This window comes from Erpetoichthys calabaricus, chromosome 13, assembly GCF_900747795.2.
Source record: "Erpetoichthys calabaricus chromosome 13, fErpCal1.3, whole genome shotgun sequence".
NCBI lineage: Eukaryota > Metazoa > Chordata > Cladistia > Polypteriformes > Polypteridae > Erpetoichthys > Erpetoichthys calabaricus.
In genome coordinates, this window is record NC_041406.2 from 136,892,821 (window position 1) to 136,911,058 (window position 18,238).

The window sequence follows — 18,238 nt, forward strand, 5'->3', positions numbered from 1 at the left end:
AGTGACTGAGTTTGCTGAGATTTCACCGTGTGCATATAGCCTATTCTCAGGTACACTAACACACACCAGCTTAGAATGATTAATGTGCATATGTCTCAAGTCTTTGATCTTTCACTTTGTTTCAGATCATCTTCAGAATTCATTGTTTTGTTAACTAAAATGTTTCAATTTCTTCATTGTTTTTAGTTTAAACACAACTTACTCGACTTTACTCCTTTCTGTGGAATAAATATCTTATGTGTTGATTTTTCTTATATAAGGGTTGTTGTGCAAATGAAGTAACTACCACCATGGATGCTGATGGAAATGGTCCAACACGCTTGTTAGCTCTCAGCCCAATGGAGATGAAACAGCTTCTGCAATGGAAACTTAATGACCCAGACCACCTACTTCTTGACTTAGAAAAACAAGTAATGGTAATACTGGTAAAGTTGTTTACATTTGTACACCTCTTAGTGCATCTACTGCAAAAGAGTAAAGTTGCATAAATCTATTAATTAACATTTTTATATGTTTAAAAAATAAGTCCTTTTCAATATATTAAATAAAGTACATACTAGAACATTGCTGTTTTAATAGTATAGTTCTTTTGCAAAAGCTTCATTAAACATTACAACATTAAACAATGTGTAATTTATACCCTTTATGACCAACAATCTTGGTCTTTCTCAAGAGTTTTTCAATGTCTTATGATCACACCAATAGTAATTTGAATGGAAAACTGAAAAGGAGGAGAACACTACAGATATTAAGGTTTTTCTTTACTTATATTATTTGAAAACACTAATAAAGCCACATCACACACTTTCCCTTTCATTGTTAAAACACAGATTTCCTTTTTTGTCTTCTTGCATGACACAGAGAGTTACAAGAAGAATAGATGAATGTCATTGAATTTAGAGATAAACAACTGGACTTTAATATATTATATTTGTTGGTCCTGCTAATCTACATTCTGTGCCTGCACTCTTCTCTCCCATCAATCCCAGTATTAGGTGGTCAAATGCAAAGAATAGCACTGAATGAGATATACAGGGCACATTCATACGCGTAACCACACTGACACCAACAATTAAACATAGTTAATACCAATTATATTTTCAGTGGATTTAGTGAATAAATACTGTGTATATTTATTTTGCATGCAAGGTCAATTAAGTTGGTCATACACTAAAATACCTAGAGAGGTGTTTGTACAATGACTGCTTTTCTTTGTGTTCCAGTCGTTCTTAAATTGTTAATTTATGAAAATTTGAATGATTCATGCTGCATTTTAAAGGCATTACCCTAAGAGATGTTTTGTTTTTTTTACTGGAAATATGAGATACATCCTATCCATAAAATTAAAAATGGAATCAGTACATTAGCTTGTGTGTGTAAATGAAAAAAGACACATGTAAGGACTATTTTCTGAGTGATAAAATCAATTCAAGGTTAGAAATATAAAAATACTGTAGTATGGATTTGTATTCAACAGTAATGTAGCTATGACATATACTGTACTAAATGGTACAATCCTTTAAATGCTTTTTTTATTATCCTTAAATACCATTCCTTTTTGGTATTAAATCAGTAAGTTCTCTTCCTTCGCGTTCCCAACTCGTTAGTAACAATTACATTTATTACAGCACAAATACACCTCTTTGTCCATGTTTGGTTACTCGCCATGCCATCATTTTCAGGTGTTTCAAAACTTTCTCCGTAAGTTCTGTAAAATAAGACAAGGTCACAGACTGACATACGTAGGTAAAAAGTAGCCCCTGGAACCCCTGGTTCTGCAGTCCATGTCCTGTACAAACTCTTTCCTTTTACTTTATTAGATATACAATACTAGATGGATGAATGGAAATCCTATTCTTTGTTTAGGATATAAGCCACACTGTAGTTCCTTGCTAGTCTTTGCCAGAGAACTACAATGGCGTAAGTTGATTTGAAGGTAAACTTTTCTCGGTCATCAGTTCTGCACATTTGTCTTAGAAAATGTGAACATTGGATTTACTACATGGATAGTTTTGTGTAGTGTATGATATTTACAAATTCTATGCTCAGTAACCTCCAAAGCAAAAGCATAATGTTGATGAAAGTACAAAGAAAAGAATGATAGCGGATGAAAACTGTGTTCATGCAGTTTAATGATAATGACTGGAAGCAACGTCTCTACATCACATAGAAAAAAACTGTATATAGCTCATCATGAGGCATGTGTGTTGCATGAGCTTGGAAGCTCATTGTTGGCAGTCAGTTAGACGTACACAAAGTACAAAATGAAGATCCAAGTTTCTTTATTTACTTTTTGTACAAGTGAACATAGGAAATCTTACCTGGTCTGTTTAGTGAGGTGTTAGTTATGAAACACAGTACAAGTCACCTGTACAATACATGATAAAACAAATACACATATATGACTTGGTAATATGTTGCTTTAGGTTTATTATGTGTTTAATGTATTGTTGACTTATTCTAAGTGTCTCAAATTATTGAGAAGAGAAAACTGCAGAGGGATAAAAACTTCTTGAAGCAAGAGGTACTAGCATTGATACTAGCATACCTATGGCCACACCTCTGTTTAGAAAAAAGACTGCGTCCAGAGTAAATAAAGTCACAGGGGATTGCTTCAATCTTATTTCTCCAGCGTTTGGTATATATGGATTCAGTTTTGGGAAGAAAAGAGCCAGTGATACGATGTGCCTGCTTCATCACCTTTTGTACTGACCTCTTTTACTGGGCTGTGATGTTCCAATAACAGACTGTGATCTTTCCTCTAAGTACACTGTACATAGTGCTGTATTAGAAGCTCAACACTACTTGTTTCTGCATACCACACATCCTCAAGCATCGGAGGAAGTGAAAATGCTCCTCTGCTGTTTTGATGATGGCAGTGGTGTTTTGTGACCAGTTTAATTTCTCTGATATGTGCAGACTGGTAAATTTGAAACTGCCTACTATCTCCACCACTGCCCCATCAATGCAGACTGGTAAGCGCTTCACCCTCCACCTTCCTGAAGTCCATAATTTCTTTACTTTTGTTTCTATTCAAGGTGGGTTTGGTGATGTGACATCCAGTCAGCCAGACTGTTAATATCCTGATGATATACAGTCTCATACTTTTCTTTAGAATGACTGTGGTGTCGTCATTAAATATAATCATATGATTAGCATCATATCTGGCTTTGCAGTCAGGAGTTAATAGTGACTACAGCTTTGGGCTTAGACATCAGCCTTGTAGAGCTCCAGTGTTCAGTATCAGAGGCGATGACTGAATTTGTGTTTCTTTTAAAGAGTGGTCAAATTGCTACTCATACAACTTACACAAATTGCCAAATTAACAAAATGATTCAGAGACTGTGTTGTAGTTTAAAGCAGCACATTACAACACCTACATTATAGGCATTATACCTACATCATTTTATTTAGCAACTTCCAGTGTTTTCCACTACAGAAAAAGAGATCAATTATATTTTACAGCATATTTCTTGAATTATGTAATACCCTATGCACAATTCAAAAGTTGCATTTTTTGGATGCAGCACCACAAAATGTTTACAATACACATTTCTGCATGCATTATGAGAATGCATACTTTTTATAGCAACATTTACACAATCTCTGAAAATTTAGCTGGAGATTATTTTCTATCAAGCAATTATTTTAGAGGCAGATACTTTACACACAACAGAAAAGTGTTGCACTACAAAATAACTTTGTTTCCTCTAGGAACACTCCAAAGATGATGAACGCTTAGAGTCATTACTGGAGAATACAGCTGGACTGCGTCAAATCCTGGAAGGTTGTAGTGACAAAACTGCTTCGAATGAAGTGGATGTAGAACCTTTGCTACCAGTAGCTGAAAGCATCCAATCCCAGTTCAATAACAGGTAAGGCAGACTTAATTTATCTTTTAATTAGGATCTAGGTGTATCTTATTTTGTTATGTAACACTGGTCATTTGACCCAAGCACAGTGATGGGACTTTACAATGCTGAATTAAATATAATATAGTATGAAGTTACTCATAGAAAACATACATTCAGTATCAAAAATGTAAATGTAGTATCCCTGGAGATGTAAAGGTGATTGTGCTTTTGCTTGGTTTGCAGCTTGGTTACAGCAAATAATATTGCTTTTTGTGTAAGTGGGGCAGTAGGCACAAGAAAAAAAATACTACATTTAGAAAGAATGGCCAAACTGTGCCTAACTTGTTCCAAGAGAGAAAAGTGTGGTAAATGGTCCACTTGTCTTGTTGACCCTGAGAAAGTTTACTTTCCTTCTCTGCGTATCAAATTGGACTAATGAAAAACTTGATTAAAGCAATGGATAAAACACAAACAGGATTTACTCAAAAAACCTGACCTGGTGGGCGCAGAAATTTTAAAGACATATTTTGATTCAGCACGCAAAATAATAGTAAGATTCAGGTAATGTCACCCTAAGGACATTTTATTTTTTTTTGGTTGACCAGTATAATTATTTTTGTCTCTGAATGTAGTATGGTAATAGCAGCAGATAATGCAGAGTGCTTGGGATAGGTTTCATATCTGGCACTATTACAGTTTCTCTGTTAATGTATGTTTCTTTTTCACTTTCAGGACAGTGTATGTTTTGTCAGATGTCTTTGATGACCAAATTAAAGCTCTTTGGTTTTCACCATTTCAGACTGAGGAGATTGATGCAGATCTGGATGTGGTAAGTGGAAGTATAAAAAAAGATATCCTGTGACTTTCTGATATTCATTCTCATAGGTGTTTACTACTGATTTTCCTAGCTTAATTGTTACAGACTGTATGCTGAGGTTGTATTTCTTAAAAGTAATTGAATGTTTAAAATATTGAAAGAGCTTAAGGTACTGACAATGTTGACTTTACAGCACTGTAACAGGCAGGCAAGGTACAATACGTGCTGTGGTTTCACTTGGTAAACTATCCTGACCAAATGCTCAGTGATCTTTGTGTGTATTAAAAAAGATTGATAATGAATCATTGTTATAATTGGGACAGTTTTGTTTTGCACAGATATATTCAGAGAATGATTACAACATAATTAAAGCTTCATTTTTGTTTTGCCTGTAATTAGTCTGTTAATGCAAACATTAGCAGTGAGTAAGTCATTCAATTAACTATGCTAACAATGCTAAATCAGTAGGATTTCATTTGCTATTAGGTTTCAGACACAATAAAGTAGGGTTGCCTGTTAGCTTTTCCTGGAAAATACATTACAGGTTGCTTTGATGCTGTATTTTTTCAGAATTTACATTTACATACTTTTTTTTTAAACCCCAAAACCATCTTGTGTAATTCAGTTCTCTGTCATTTAATTTACATGTTTATATTGAGCCCTTTATTTATATCGAGCACAATCCGTCCCGACAAGAATCAGACCCACTAATTTCTAATCTGTCTCATGTAAGGCACAGATATTTCACTGCCAGAACACTGATAAAATCATACTTTCATATTGCTTACTAATTAAGTGGTGTGATATGTTATTCTGGCATCAGGGACATAGCCCAGAATTAACTTGAGATCAATGAGAAAATACATGAATTATAATTCCATAATGATCACTTAGTTGGAAGTATGTAAAATATAATTTTAGAGGGTTTAAACCTGGAATCTTGCCCTCACTCCACTCCAATCTAGTAGATAACACAAAATATGTTTTTGCAAATGTGCTAGCTAATTCCACCAACTTGCTGCCATTAATGCATTTTAAACCATGGTTTAAACTAATTTAAAAGTAACCATACAAAAAAATTCACAGAAAAATCCAAAATAAGGTTTGGAAAATGGATGGATAGATGAACGTAATGGTCAGCCTCAGCATATGTGTTTTATGGGTATTAAATACACATAACTACAAGAATAATGCGGACATTAACTTCATGACTGTTAAAGAGTAAGTGGTGCAGTCATTAGTGCAGCTACCTCAGAGTTCCAGAATCCTTTGTTGAACTTCACCTACCGTCTCCATCACAGTTTATAGGGAATGTGCGTGTTCTTCCTTGTTTAAATGAGTTATCTACAAGTACTCATTTCCTCACCACATCCCAAAAATAACACAACTTTGGTTAATTGCAGTGTCTAAAGTAACAAAGTGAATATGGGTATGTGTGTAAGTAAGCAATTGATACTCTGGTGGCCCCACCAAGCCTGGTTCACTTCCCCATTACAATCTTTATTAAGATTAGTTGATTTGCAATTTCAATTAATAAACGTTCAATGTAGTAGGACTCTCTGCAGAAAAAATACAAGCTACAGATTTTCCACATCACCAAAAGACATGAAACTTAAAAAGAAAAAAGTAATATCGAAATGCAGGAAATGTTTTGGTGCAGATTGCAAATGCCGGTGGAGCAGCAGTTGGTGTTGCTCTCTCAAAGCAATAGAGTCCTAAATTCAATATAGTGCCTAGGCACTTCCTGCATAGGAATCGAAAGCCTTCCTCATGTTTGTATGGGTTTTTCAGCCCAAACCATGAATGTTAGGCTAAAAAAATAAACTAAAATAAAATGAGAAACATTCAGGATCAAAGGATATTAGACCAAGTAATTGTTGATTACTATGTAGCTCAGTGTGGATGTGTGTGCTTAAGTGTGTCTTGTGGTGGATGCCCCAGCATCCAGTATTGATGTCTGTCTTGAGTCTAGTGCTTCTGGAACAAGCACTGGCTCTTCATGACCCTGAACTGGATAAATGAGTTTGAAAGTGGATGGGCTTTAAATAACTTGACAGCCACAGTTTAGAAGTTCACTAATGGACAGATATTGCTGGGCTCCTTTAACATTTAATCATTTTCAAACTGCTTTGTTTTCTTGTCTTTATTAAACAAATCTATGTCTTTATGTGTACTCATTATGTAATTAGTAATTTGTAAAGTGTATATTTTGAAAGATCGATGGATGTATTTGCATTTTACGTGAGCTTGTCACAGTGCTCTGTGCCTTTATTCAATTAAAAGCACTTAAAAATTAATTTAATTATTTGATTGAAATTCATCTAAAACAATAGTGCAGTTTAGAGTTGCATTGTAGTGTATATTGTTAACGTGCATCAAGTAGGTAAGACACTGAATTGTTTATAGTGAACATACCACATGATGTATGTTTGGCCCTTTGTTCAAGTCGTTTACAGTGCCAAATCGAAAATAGTATATGGTGCTTTAATTCCCTTTATGGTCTATAATTATATATAATGTAATGCTTTTGACGTAATATTATTCTGATACAACATGCAGGGCATCAAAGCTTATCCTGTAAGCATTGAGGCAAAGCAGGATGTACCCTTAGACAGAGCTGTAGTTCACTATATCGCACGTTAACACACACTCCCATGGTAACTGAAGTAGAAAGAATTTAGTGTCACCAGTTAGTCTGTCCAGCATGTTATTGTAAAAAATCTAATTCAAAATAAAAACACATACCGAGTACGCAACCATTTCTATACTTTGTATCAACGATACAGAATTTTAACTTTAATGAAATTAGTGGATTTCTTCAATATGATAAAAATGTGCTGCATTGTTAAATGTCCCTCCATTTTGATTTCTCATTTTCAGTTAAATTTTGTGTTGTGAGACAGAAGATCCTTTATCTGCACCTTAGATGGCAGATATCAACTCTGGACACACAGTGCACATATAAATACACTAAACCATGCCACTTAATCCACACACAGATGGAGACCACACTAGAAATTAAACCTTTGCATCTGGTAAAATGAGAAAAGAATACTAATGACTGTACCATCATGTCACCCAGTTTTAGAACACCAGTACTAATTAACATGAGTAAAGTTAAATGTATATATTTAACATAGGTTTTTATCTCTTGGTTGCTTACTACATGTTACTACAGTTGTGGAAGAAAAGTCATGTCATGGTGGTCCTAGCCACATCAAGTAAACCATATACAGTATAGGCACAATAATGTAATAAGTCTTGCAAAATCATGTAATTATTATGCCAGTAACGTGAATTAGAAGCTCCTCAACAGCTCAGGGGCACAGACTCCTACCACCTTTCTTTTCCACAAACTGACTGCCCAGGGTGATCTTTTGGCAACTGCTATGATGCTTAAAGTATTTAAACAGGAGATACAGGTTTCTTTTGGGAATAAAATCAAAAACAAAAACTTGTTTGGAAAAGACTGAAAATAAAATAGAAGAGAAATAGAAGGAACCCTTTTGTAAGCATTGTTTTTTGTTAACTGTAATCATAGTGGGAAAATAATTTGAAAAGAGCCATTCACCAGAATTATACTGTTTTCACCAGAGCTAAAACACTATGACGAAAACAGAGTCAAGGCATAAGAGAACTATGACTGAAAACCAGAGTATTTAAATCAAGACTACCTAACTGCACTTATTCATAAATCAAATCCATATCTGAGACAGAGGGTCTCACCTTGCTCCTAGTTTGACGCACAGCACCTAGAACAATGACATTAAATTGGAAATATCCAGGCCACCTTTATTACAGTCTTGCTTCTGCTGGTGTCCTGTGCTACAAACATATTGTGACGTGTCTTGCTGCTGCATGGACAGCTGTGAGGAATGGGAAGCAGGTCTATAGTGGAGCCCGGGGGAAATCACTTTTTGTTAGGGTACAGGACACGTCTGTAGGAAGAGAGTGTCTAGAGTGAGGGATATGATTGTGCTTTCATGCTAAACAGCCTGTGTGTTTTAAACTTAAGCATCTAGCCATCAGTAGTAGACTGAAAACAAGACGGTGGTGCTGATGCTGCCCTTTTATAGGGTGCAGCTATTTGGGATTTTGATGACTCTTAACAGTTGCTTGAGTACAGCCAAGAATTTTTTTTATGTTGGTGTTTGTTCTTGCTCTGGCCGCCTCTGTGGTCATTACCATAATAGTAAAGTATAAAAAAGCAAGTACAAATGTACATGTAATGTCCAGCATGGTTAATCTAAGTTCGAATATAGTAATCCCTCCTCCATCGCAGGGGTTGCGTTCCAGAGCCACCCGCGAAATAAGAAAATCCGCGAAGTAGAAACCATATGTTTATATGGTTATTTTTATATTGTCATGCTTGGGTCACAGATTTGCGCAGAAACACAGGAGGTTGTAGAGAGACAGGAACATTATTCAAACACTGCAAACAAACATTTGTCTCTTTTTCAAAAGTTTAAACTGTGCTCCATGACAAGACAGAGATGACAGTTCTGTCTCACAATTAAAAGAATGCAAACATATCTTCCTCTTCAAAGGAGTGCGCCTCAGGAGCACAGACGGTCAGAAACAGAGAGGAAAGCAAACAAATCAATAGGGCTGTTTGGCTTTTAAGTATGCGAAGCACCGCCTGTACAAAGCTGTTGAAGGCGGCAGCTCACACCCCCTCCGTCAGGAGCAGGGAGAGAGAGAGACAGAGAAAAATAAACAGTGAAAAATCAATACGTGCCCTTTGAGCTTTTAAGTATGCGAAGCACCGTGCAGCATGTCGCTTCACGAAGCAGCTGCACACAGAAGGTAGCAACGTGAAGATAATCTTTCAGCATTTTTAGACGAGCGTCCGTATCGTCTAGGTGTGCGAACAGCCCCCCTGCTCACACCCCCTACGTCAGGATCAGAGAAAGTCAGCGCAAGAGAAAGAGAGAAAAGTAAGTTGGGTAGCTTCTCAGCCATCTGCCAATAGCATCCCTTGTATGAAATCAACTGGGCAAACCAACTGAGGAAGCATGTACCAGAAATTAAAATACCCATTGTCCTCAGAAATCCACGAACCAGCAAAAAATCCGCGATATATATTTTAATATGCTTACATATAAAATCCGCGATAGAGTGAAGCCGCGAAGCGCGATATAGCGAGGGATCACTGTATATTCAAATATTTACTTATGTTTAATTTGAATATACAAACCTTATTTTTCAGCTAATTTGATAGCCCTAGTACACAATGTTAACTTTCTGATGCTGAGCAAACTGGCTTGCAAAGTCCAGTGCATACCCGCCACAAGTTGGCCATCAGAGATACTTGTAATTACTTGGACAGTGTTCTCACATGTCAGCTGTCATGTCTGAAACCAGCAAAGATTGACATGCTGATTTTTTTGACAAAAAATCTGCAAAGGCCACAATGTGCGTTGAGAAGAAGTTAAGATGTTGGGATAAGAGTTACGTAAGCCTTCTGTTTGCAGTCATTTTAAAATGTTGTTTGTTCTATGCTATAACCTATAATGGCAGCCTTTATGGGGGAAAAAAAGTTCAAAAATTAAATGCTGGTTATTTGCATATAAATGTTTTATTTGAATGTGCAATATTTAGATATTTTGTGTAACATTTATATTCTATTTCTGTTATTTAGTGCTCATTTTTTTTAATAATTATTCTGTTTGTAAATTTATAAGCTAAATGGTAGATATCAGTAAATAATGCTTTATTGATTACAAATTGTGAAATATTTAGATGCTACTCCTGATGATAATTATGACAATTGCTCTGTTTGATTGTTCTATGCCTGTTATAAAATGTTATAAAAAATGTCATCCTTGCATTAGAATATAAAGCAGTTAATATTGTGATGTTATCTCATGCGGTAATGCTTAATCATGTTTTAAATCTATTATGCAGTGAATATAGAACTAAAGCATGACATTAAAAAATTATATTACAAATCAAACCACAATCATAGTATCTGTCAGAAAAATCACAATTAAATTGTTTAGCTGTAGTCAGTACATTTTAGAGTTGTTGATATTGTTCACCAGTGCTGTTTACTATAGGTAAAGAATGGAGAACTTTTACAAAACTAATTGAAACGCATCTTATACAAGTTAGCCTTCAAATGATACCAATGGCAAAAATTGTTTAAAGTGTTTTTCAATGCAATTATTAAATGCTCCTGTAAATGAACACATTTTTAGAGGTAAGCAAACCCGGGTCTCCTTACTGCGAGGCAGCAGCGCTACCACTGCTCCACCGTGCCGCCCCTTTAGAGGTACATGCAGAGGCTAATTAGAATAGTGTAAAAAATGTTTTTCTAATGTAATTTATTCTGTGATGAATCTAGCAGCTGCTTAATTGACTATTTATCAACATAATAATTTTTTTAGGTTAAAGTTGACTTGGTTGAACTCTCTGAGAAATGCTGTAGTGATTTTGATCTGAAAGCAGAACTGGAAAGATCATTTTTGTCTGAACCCACATCTCCTGGACGTGCAAAGGCACCCAAAGGCTTTAAGCTTGGAAAACACAAGCATGAAACCTATATAACGTCAAGGTATCTAAATATGTTTTTCCATTTATCCATCAGTAGTTAATAATGTGCTTTTATATTTTCATGGTACTTAAAAAGTGATTTAAAGAGTAGTATTTTATAAAATATGGTTATTTAGGACTTGAGGATATAGTAACATTTCACTTTAATAGTATTAATACTACTACTGCTACTACTATTAACAATAATAATAATACATTTTATTTATAAAGTCTTCATTCACAATGTTTCCTGTGTTGATTGTTTACAGAGAAAAAGAATCATTGATGAATATTTACTTTGATCATGTGTAGTGTAGATTTATCTTTTTTAAAAAATCCTTTTTTTTCAATAGAACTAGTAAATACTTGTCACCCACCTTTTTAATAAACCTGTTCTGCTTCCCCACAGTGGAAAGTCTGAATATATTGAACCGGCCAAACGAGCTCACATTGTTCCTATCCCAAGAGGACGGGGAAGAGGAGGATTTGGACAGCTCTGCAGACCTCATGATATTTTTAGGCAAAGAAAACAAAACACTAGTAGACCCCCATCAATGCATGTTGATGATTTTGTAGCTGCAGAAATCAAAGACATTGGACCAGCAACTGGCTTGCTGCCAGCAAAAAGGACTCCTAAAGGGTCTCAGAAGGTTTCTACACGGGGAGTGTTCTCTGGCAACAGAGGCGGCCGAGGAATTTTTCACAGTCAAGCTAGGTTCTTTACTCCACCTCTTCCCAAAGGTAAACTTTTTTTAATTTTTTGCATTATACAGGTGTAATCCCGTTACAACGAAACTCATGGTACCATTAAAATATTTCATTATATCGGAAATTTTGTTGTAAATAATATGGGGAAAATACACATAATGTTGTGACGGGGGTCACTGGCGATTCACAATTTCTAATGGCAGCTGTGCAAGGACAGCTCCGTAGCTGCTCTGCTGCATCTAGTAAACAGTAAACCAAGAGAAAAGTAATTGGTTGTCATTTGCAGGATAAGGTTTACTGCATAATATTTAACACCAAGCTTTGACCTGTTCTGCCACAGCGATGATTCCGAGCAACTGGTTTTGTTCTACTCTGAAGATGGGAGCTAAAGCAGGACAGTGGCACATGTTGCAGCTCCTATCTTGTGTGCTTGAGTACTGAAGTAACAGCTCCTAAAACAACACCTCATATATTTTGAATGAAGTCTTGACACTGTACCTGCCTTCTCTATATAGTAATAAAGTACAGTACTTACATTTTCCTTGGAAACCTGGACTCATCTGCCTGTCTCTCGTGCAACTCTGTGACCCATTCTTGATAATACTTGTATAAATACCAGGGCTTCTTAAACAGAAAAAATATTTTATTTGAAAATGAGACTTTAGGTGCAACATTTCTTTTTGAAATAAAGGGTTGAAAATACAGCATTAAAAAAAGAAGTACAGATTTAAATACAGAATGAAAATGAGACATTAGAAATGCAAGTTTGAACATAGAATGAAAACAAGATGTTGGATGTAACGCAACTACCCATGCAGACGCTAGGTATGCATTCGGCTCTGTGTATGATGTTGCATCTGCTGCCCAAGACTGGAAATTTCTCAACAGACTGTCGCTTTCTTTGAGACAGCCTGTTTCAGGGTTCTTGAGACTTGGTATAGGCACGGCATTAAGTATTTTTTGCATTGCATTATTATCTTCGGTGACCATTTTTGCCCCAAAAAAATGTTTGTTATACTGAGATTTACATTTCGTTAAAAAGAAAATCATTTAACATGATGTTTTATGAACATTTGTCTGGGCCCATAAAAAGTATTCGTTATTCTGAAAATTTTGTTATTTCTGTATTTCAGGATTTGAACTGTACCACTTAAAGCAATGTCTTATGTGACTTGTATTATATTAAGATAACCTGAAAATAAGTATAATAAGTTGCTAGAAATAATGTTGATAATTAATAATATGTACACGTGCATGTCTGTCTTCCTATATATATGTACACACTGCCACTGCCTCCACCACTGGTGCATGTCGCCATAATTCCAATCCTGATTCTGACTCCTCTGGATGAAGTGAAGTTGTCCTGTGTACCCTGGCCCTGAGACTACTCCAGCATATCGGTACGGTAACCAGGATGCACTTCTGGGTCAGCAAAACTTCCCTCTGACAGGGTGCCTGCTCCCAGCACCACCCCTTTAGCAGCACCCAAGAACCCCAGCTATCATGTAGCCGTGTGGGTATACAGATAGGAGCCATACCAGAGGAATTCTGCCAACCAGCGTACTGGGAGAACACATGGCCCCAGGTGGTAGTCTCTGCATCCTAGCCAGGAGAGGGTGCAGCAACCATCCTTGCCAGAATGCATGTGTGCCTTCTATTACACAGTAAACATTACGGTGATGATTATAGGCTTAATTCAGCATTGCTTATAACGAATAATTAGATAAAATGACTGTTGCAATAGACTGATTCTTAAGTGTGAAATCTAAAATGGAGACTCCTTAGTTGTGCAAAAGAGAAATTAATTCAAGCTCCACTCATAATATATTGTTGTGTCCTGCTCCCTGTATGGAAAAAAGGTATATTTTATCATACAGTTTTTCATTAATAACTACCCAGACTACAGTTATGATGGCATACATTCTTGAAGGTATACCATCATAGACCTCATTCTTATTTGAAAGTGAATAGCTGGTTGTGTGGTGAGTGACTGTCAACAACCAACAAGTCGATTCTTATTATAAGCTTTGGACAATAAGAGAAGCGAGCAAGATTGGGAAAGACGGCAATTTGGTAAAGTGTTTCTTTCTCTTGTCTTACAGTTAATTATAATCGACGAGAAGTTGGTCGTGGATCTAGCTGGAGTGCCCTAGCTCTTCCTGTGGCTCACCGAGTGGCATACGGTGATGGTAGAGGAGGTCAGAGCAACTTCAGCAGAGCGCCACCCCCATCCAGACAGGCCCCAGCAGGTAGTTTTTCGTTTTCTTCAAACTTTTTTTTTTTGCTTTTTTGTGTGTTTGTAATTTTAGGATTTCTGCTATTCCTTTTGGCTGTAGATAACGGACAATAAATGTTAAACATTATTGCAGTTGAGATTCCATTTCAGTCAGAGCTTTGAAACACTTACGGAAAGTTGTGATCGTTAGGCTGCCTTAAAATGAAATCCTTTTGCATCCATAAAAAGTGCTTAATGGTTTTCATGACCTTTGAATATTTTGTGCAGCAGAGTGGTAATTTCATGTTTTAAAGTAAAAGCATTTGTTACAACAATTTGCCATTTTATTATAAAATCTAAAAATAGTATATATTTAAAATGTATATTATTCTGTTATGGCATAATCTAATATTTATGGCTTATCATATGCTTCATTTCTTTTACATAATGTAATGACATACATGCTGATTTGAGATCTTCTGCTCAGCAATACACTTTTGTCTTTGCAGGAGCCTACCGACTGACTCCCAGGGACCGTGTTCCACGAGGCCGAGGGGCCGGACCCTCCTGGTTAAGCAGTAGTGGCATTAGTGGAAGTGGTGGCAGTGGTGGAGGCTCTAGGGGCAAGTTCAGTGGACCGGGCAGTAGTGGAAGCAGAGGAAGACATGTTCGATCCTTCACCCGCTAAGCATGAGGCTTACATACTCTTGACTTGAGTAGCAAGGAGAACTCTGTATGCTATGGATGCGAGAAATATTTCACTCTGAGGATTTGGCATTCAGCCATTGTGAAGTTGAAACACTGAAGGACCAATGCCAGTTTCATTGTGTGTTCATGGACAATAGAAGTAGTTTCTTTTGTTTGAAGACATTTTTTTTCTTCCCCTCACGAGAGGTAAGATTTTCAATAAAAAAAGAAAAATGTAAACTCTGGTTGGGTTTTTATTAAGTGACAAAGACTTATACAGTGGAACCTCGAGATACGATCACCTCTGTATACGAGAAATTCAAAATACGAGGAAAGTATGAGCGAAAAATTCAGATCTAAATGCGAGTATTGGCTCGCGTAACGAGCCACGAGCCAGGCTGTGGGTATAGCTCGCGGCTTAGCAAGGGGGCGTGGTAGCAGTTGCGAGCCGCGATCTGCGGTGTCTGCGTTTCTCACTTAAGTGCACAGGTGGGAAACTGCCCACATCCATGATTGTTCCTGTGGCTGATGGGCTGCAGCTGCCATGTCCTCCCCGCATATATAGAGAAGCGCGAGCCGGTTAAGGGGGAGAAAAAGAAAAGAGAGAGAGAGCGCGCGAAGGCAGGCAGGCAGGCAGGCGGGCGAGTGAGTGAGTGCAGGCTCGCGTGTAGCTGAACAGTGAGCTGAACAGGCGAACCAAACAGCTGAAGCAGGACGGTGTAGAGAAGGTCAGCTGCATTAAGAGTGTCTCGCCTGTTGCAGAGCCCGCAGGTGAGACGCTAACAGAGAAGAAGCACCGGGGATTGTCATCTGTTTTTTAAAGACGGCATCCTTTTGACGTTTTAAATTCGTGTTAAAGGATTGTTATTCTTGTGTATTTTAAACCTCCACTTCACAACTGTTTTAAGGATTATTTATTTAAAGATTTATTGAATGCTCTACTGCACTTTGGACACCTGTTTTGATTCTTTTAATAATCAGTTATATTATTTACCAGTGTTATTTATTAAAGGTAGACTACAGTATATATAATTTATCAGTGTTACTTGTTAGGAAAATTGATTTTTATGTTAATATATTTGGGGTGCAGAACGGATTAACTGGATTTCCATTATTTTCAATGGGGAAGTTTGTTCTAGATACGAGAAATTCGCTATACAAGCTCAGTGCTGGAACGAATTAAACTCGTATCTAGAGGTGCCACTGTACAAGTTTATATTTACTTTGAGCCAAAATTCACTGACATCTGAATAAATACAAAAAAGCACCAGAACTGAGAGGAGACCCTCAGGCTCAATGAGTTAGGTAATAGCTAAGCTGTCCCAGTTGCTCATCCAGATAGTTTTAAGCGATATTAAGTTTTTTGCTTCAACTAGATAGTTCAGTGGTCTGTTTCCGTTTCCTGTAGCAGTTCTTGGCTTCCGTCTTAGTGCAAATTCCACAGGTGACCTGAAGTATGAGATCCATTATTTAATTGAAATAATGTTGCTCAAATGGTCTTTGAGAGTTCTGAAGTTCTGGATTAACTGTTCTTGCCTCTTTTCTTTGCTCATCATTGAAAAGGTTGAACCTGACAGAACAGGACATGTGCTTTAGTCGAGGAGCTTGTCATATGTGTTAAATGAAGAGAGAATATTAAATAAGAGAAGATTTCTCTACCTGCAAGACATTACAGGCACCTCTGTCAGCATCCCTAAACAATGGCATCTCTGTTTTGCTGTTGTGAGGTTCAAGTAAGGTGAATAAGAAAGGCAGGCCTACTGTTTAACTTTTGCAATTTGGACAAACTTGGCAAGTCTCAGTTCCACCCCAATTTGTGTAAGCTTGCTGGAATAAATATGAAAAAACTGAATAAAGGAAATGTGCAATTAGAAGCACTAATTCTTGGTGTTGAAAAAGCAGGACTACAGTACCAAAGAAAAGTAAAAGGATACAATCGTGCAGCATTCTTCATCTGTTAGCTGCCTAAGAGCAAGGAGGTAAATTTCATTCAGGCTGGAATACCCTACCTTACAGGCAAATCAGCCATTATTGAAACATTTTAATCTCAGTTTGAGAGAGATGGAGTTTTTCTTCCTTAGTATCTGATAAAGATGAAGGTAGTAAGCAGCGAGTTTGCCCAGAAGACACAATAGTGTGGTACCCCATTTGCTATCTCTTTTGTCTCACTGTTACCTTTTCACTTTGAACATGTAATTATCTGATCTTTTATGAGAAGTCAAGAAAAATTACACATTTTATTGGCTAACTACAAAGATTACAACATGCAAGCTTTCGAGGCAGCTCAGGTTATTCTTTGGAATTAAGTGACGCTTTTGCAATATATGACTTTGGAATCCGTCTGCTTTATGCCTGTTAGGGGCTTGACTAATACAGGGTGAGCCAAAATGGCAGCTGAGTGGGTTGGGGTGGGGGTCCTTTGATAGGCGGTCCCTTGTAGTTTTCATTCGGCAACATGCCTTGGTCTGGTGCGCATCATGATTTTGCTGTCAAAGTGCTCTTCAAAAACAAAGAATCCATCATCACTACGCAACACACCTTCCAAACGCACTTCATCATTCCTCCTATCGGTGAAAAAAATCGGAAAACAATTCTTCAGTGGGTGGCTAAATTTAGACAGACAAGTACAACATTGAACAGAAAATCTCCAAGCCATCCTCAGGACTGTACGAACAGCTCAAAACATCCAAGCTGTAAGGGCATCGATTTTGCAGTCTCCTAGACGTTCAGTACGCAAACATGCTTCTGCCTTAGGCATTTCCAGCATGTCTTTCAGAAGGATTTTACGTGAGGACCTTAATTTCCATCCATGCAAAAGGATGGTAGTGCATTAACTCACTGAGAGAGACTGGGAGAGCCATAGAGAGTTGTGCGTGAACATTCTGCAAATTGTTCATCGAGATGCAATTGTCATGGGCAGCGATGAAACACATTTCCATTTGAATGGTTGCGTAAATAAGCAAACAATTTGCTATTGGGCAGAAACCAACACTCGTCAACTTCATCAGAGACCCCTGCACAATGAACATGTCACAGTTTGGTGCGCCGTTGTAGAATTTGGCATTGTAGGCCCTTACTTTTTTGAGGAGGGATGAGCAATAGTCATTTCAGAACATTACATTGAAATGCTAGAGAACCTTTCGTGGCCTCAACTAGAACAAATGGATGTGGTGGATGCCTGGTATCAACAGGATGGAGCAACAGCTCATTTGGCGGAGAGATCCATGCAAGTTGTATGGGAGATGTTTCCGGGGAAGCTGATCTCCCTGCGCGGCGAGGTCAGGTGGCCTTCACGTTCTCCTGATCTCGTTCCGTGCCATTTCTTCTTGTGGGGCAGGGGTAGGCAACGTCGGTCCTGGTGAGCCGCAGTGGCTACAGGTTTTCATTCCAACCCAATTGCTTAATTAGAAACCAATCATTGCC

General features: G+C 37.4%; 1 protein-coding gene across 2 annotated transcripts in view; it reads left to right on the forward strand.

Moving 5' to 3' along the window:
- Positions 1–15,055, forward strand: part of virma (vir like m6A methyltransferase associated) — a 217,896-nt gene extending 202,841 nt beyond the window's left edge. The window contains exons 18-24 of one of the 2 annotated variants that reach the window (XM_051935489.1): positions 261–425; positions 3,715–3,875; positions 4,587–4,683; positions 11,061–11,227; positions 11,615–11,946; positions 14,016–14,162; positions 14,638–15,055. In XM_051935489.1, coding sequence (XP_051791449.1) covers positions 261–425; positions 3,715–3,875; positions 4,587–4,683; positions 11,061–11,227; positions 11,615–11,946; positions 14,016–14,162; positions 14,638–14,816 — 1,248 coding nt within the window. In that variant the 3' untranslated portion in view covers positions 14,817–15,055. The remainder of the gene's footprint in view (positions 1–260; positions 426–3,714; positions 3,876–4,586; positions 4,684–11,060; positions 11,228–11,614; positions 11,947–14,015; positions 14,163–14,637) is intronic. The other variant, XM_051935490.1, reaches the window with a different exon arrangement.
- Positions 15,056–18,238: the final 3,183 nt, after the last annotated feature.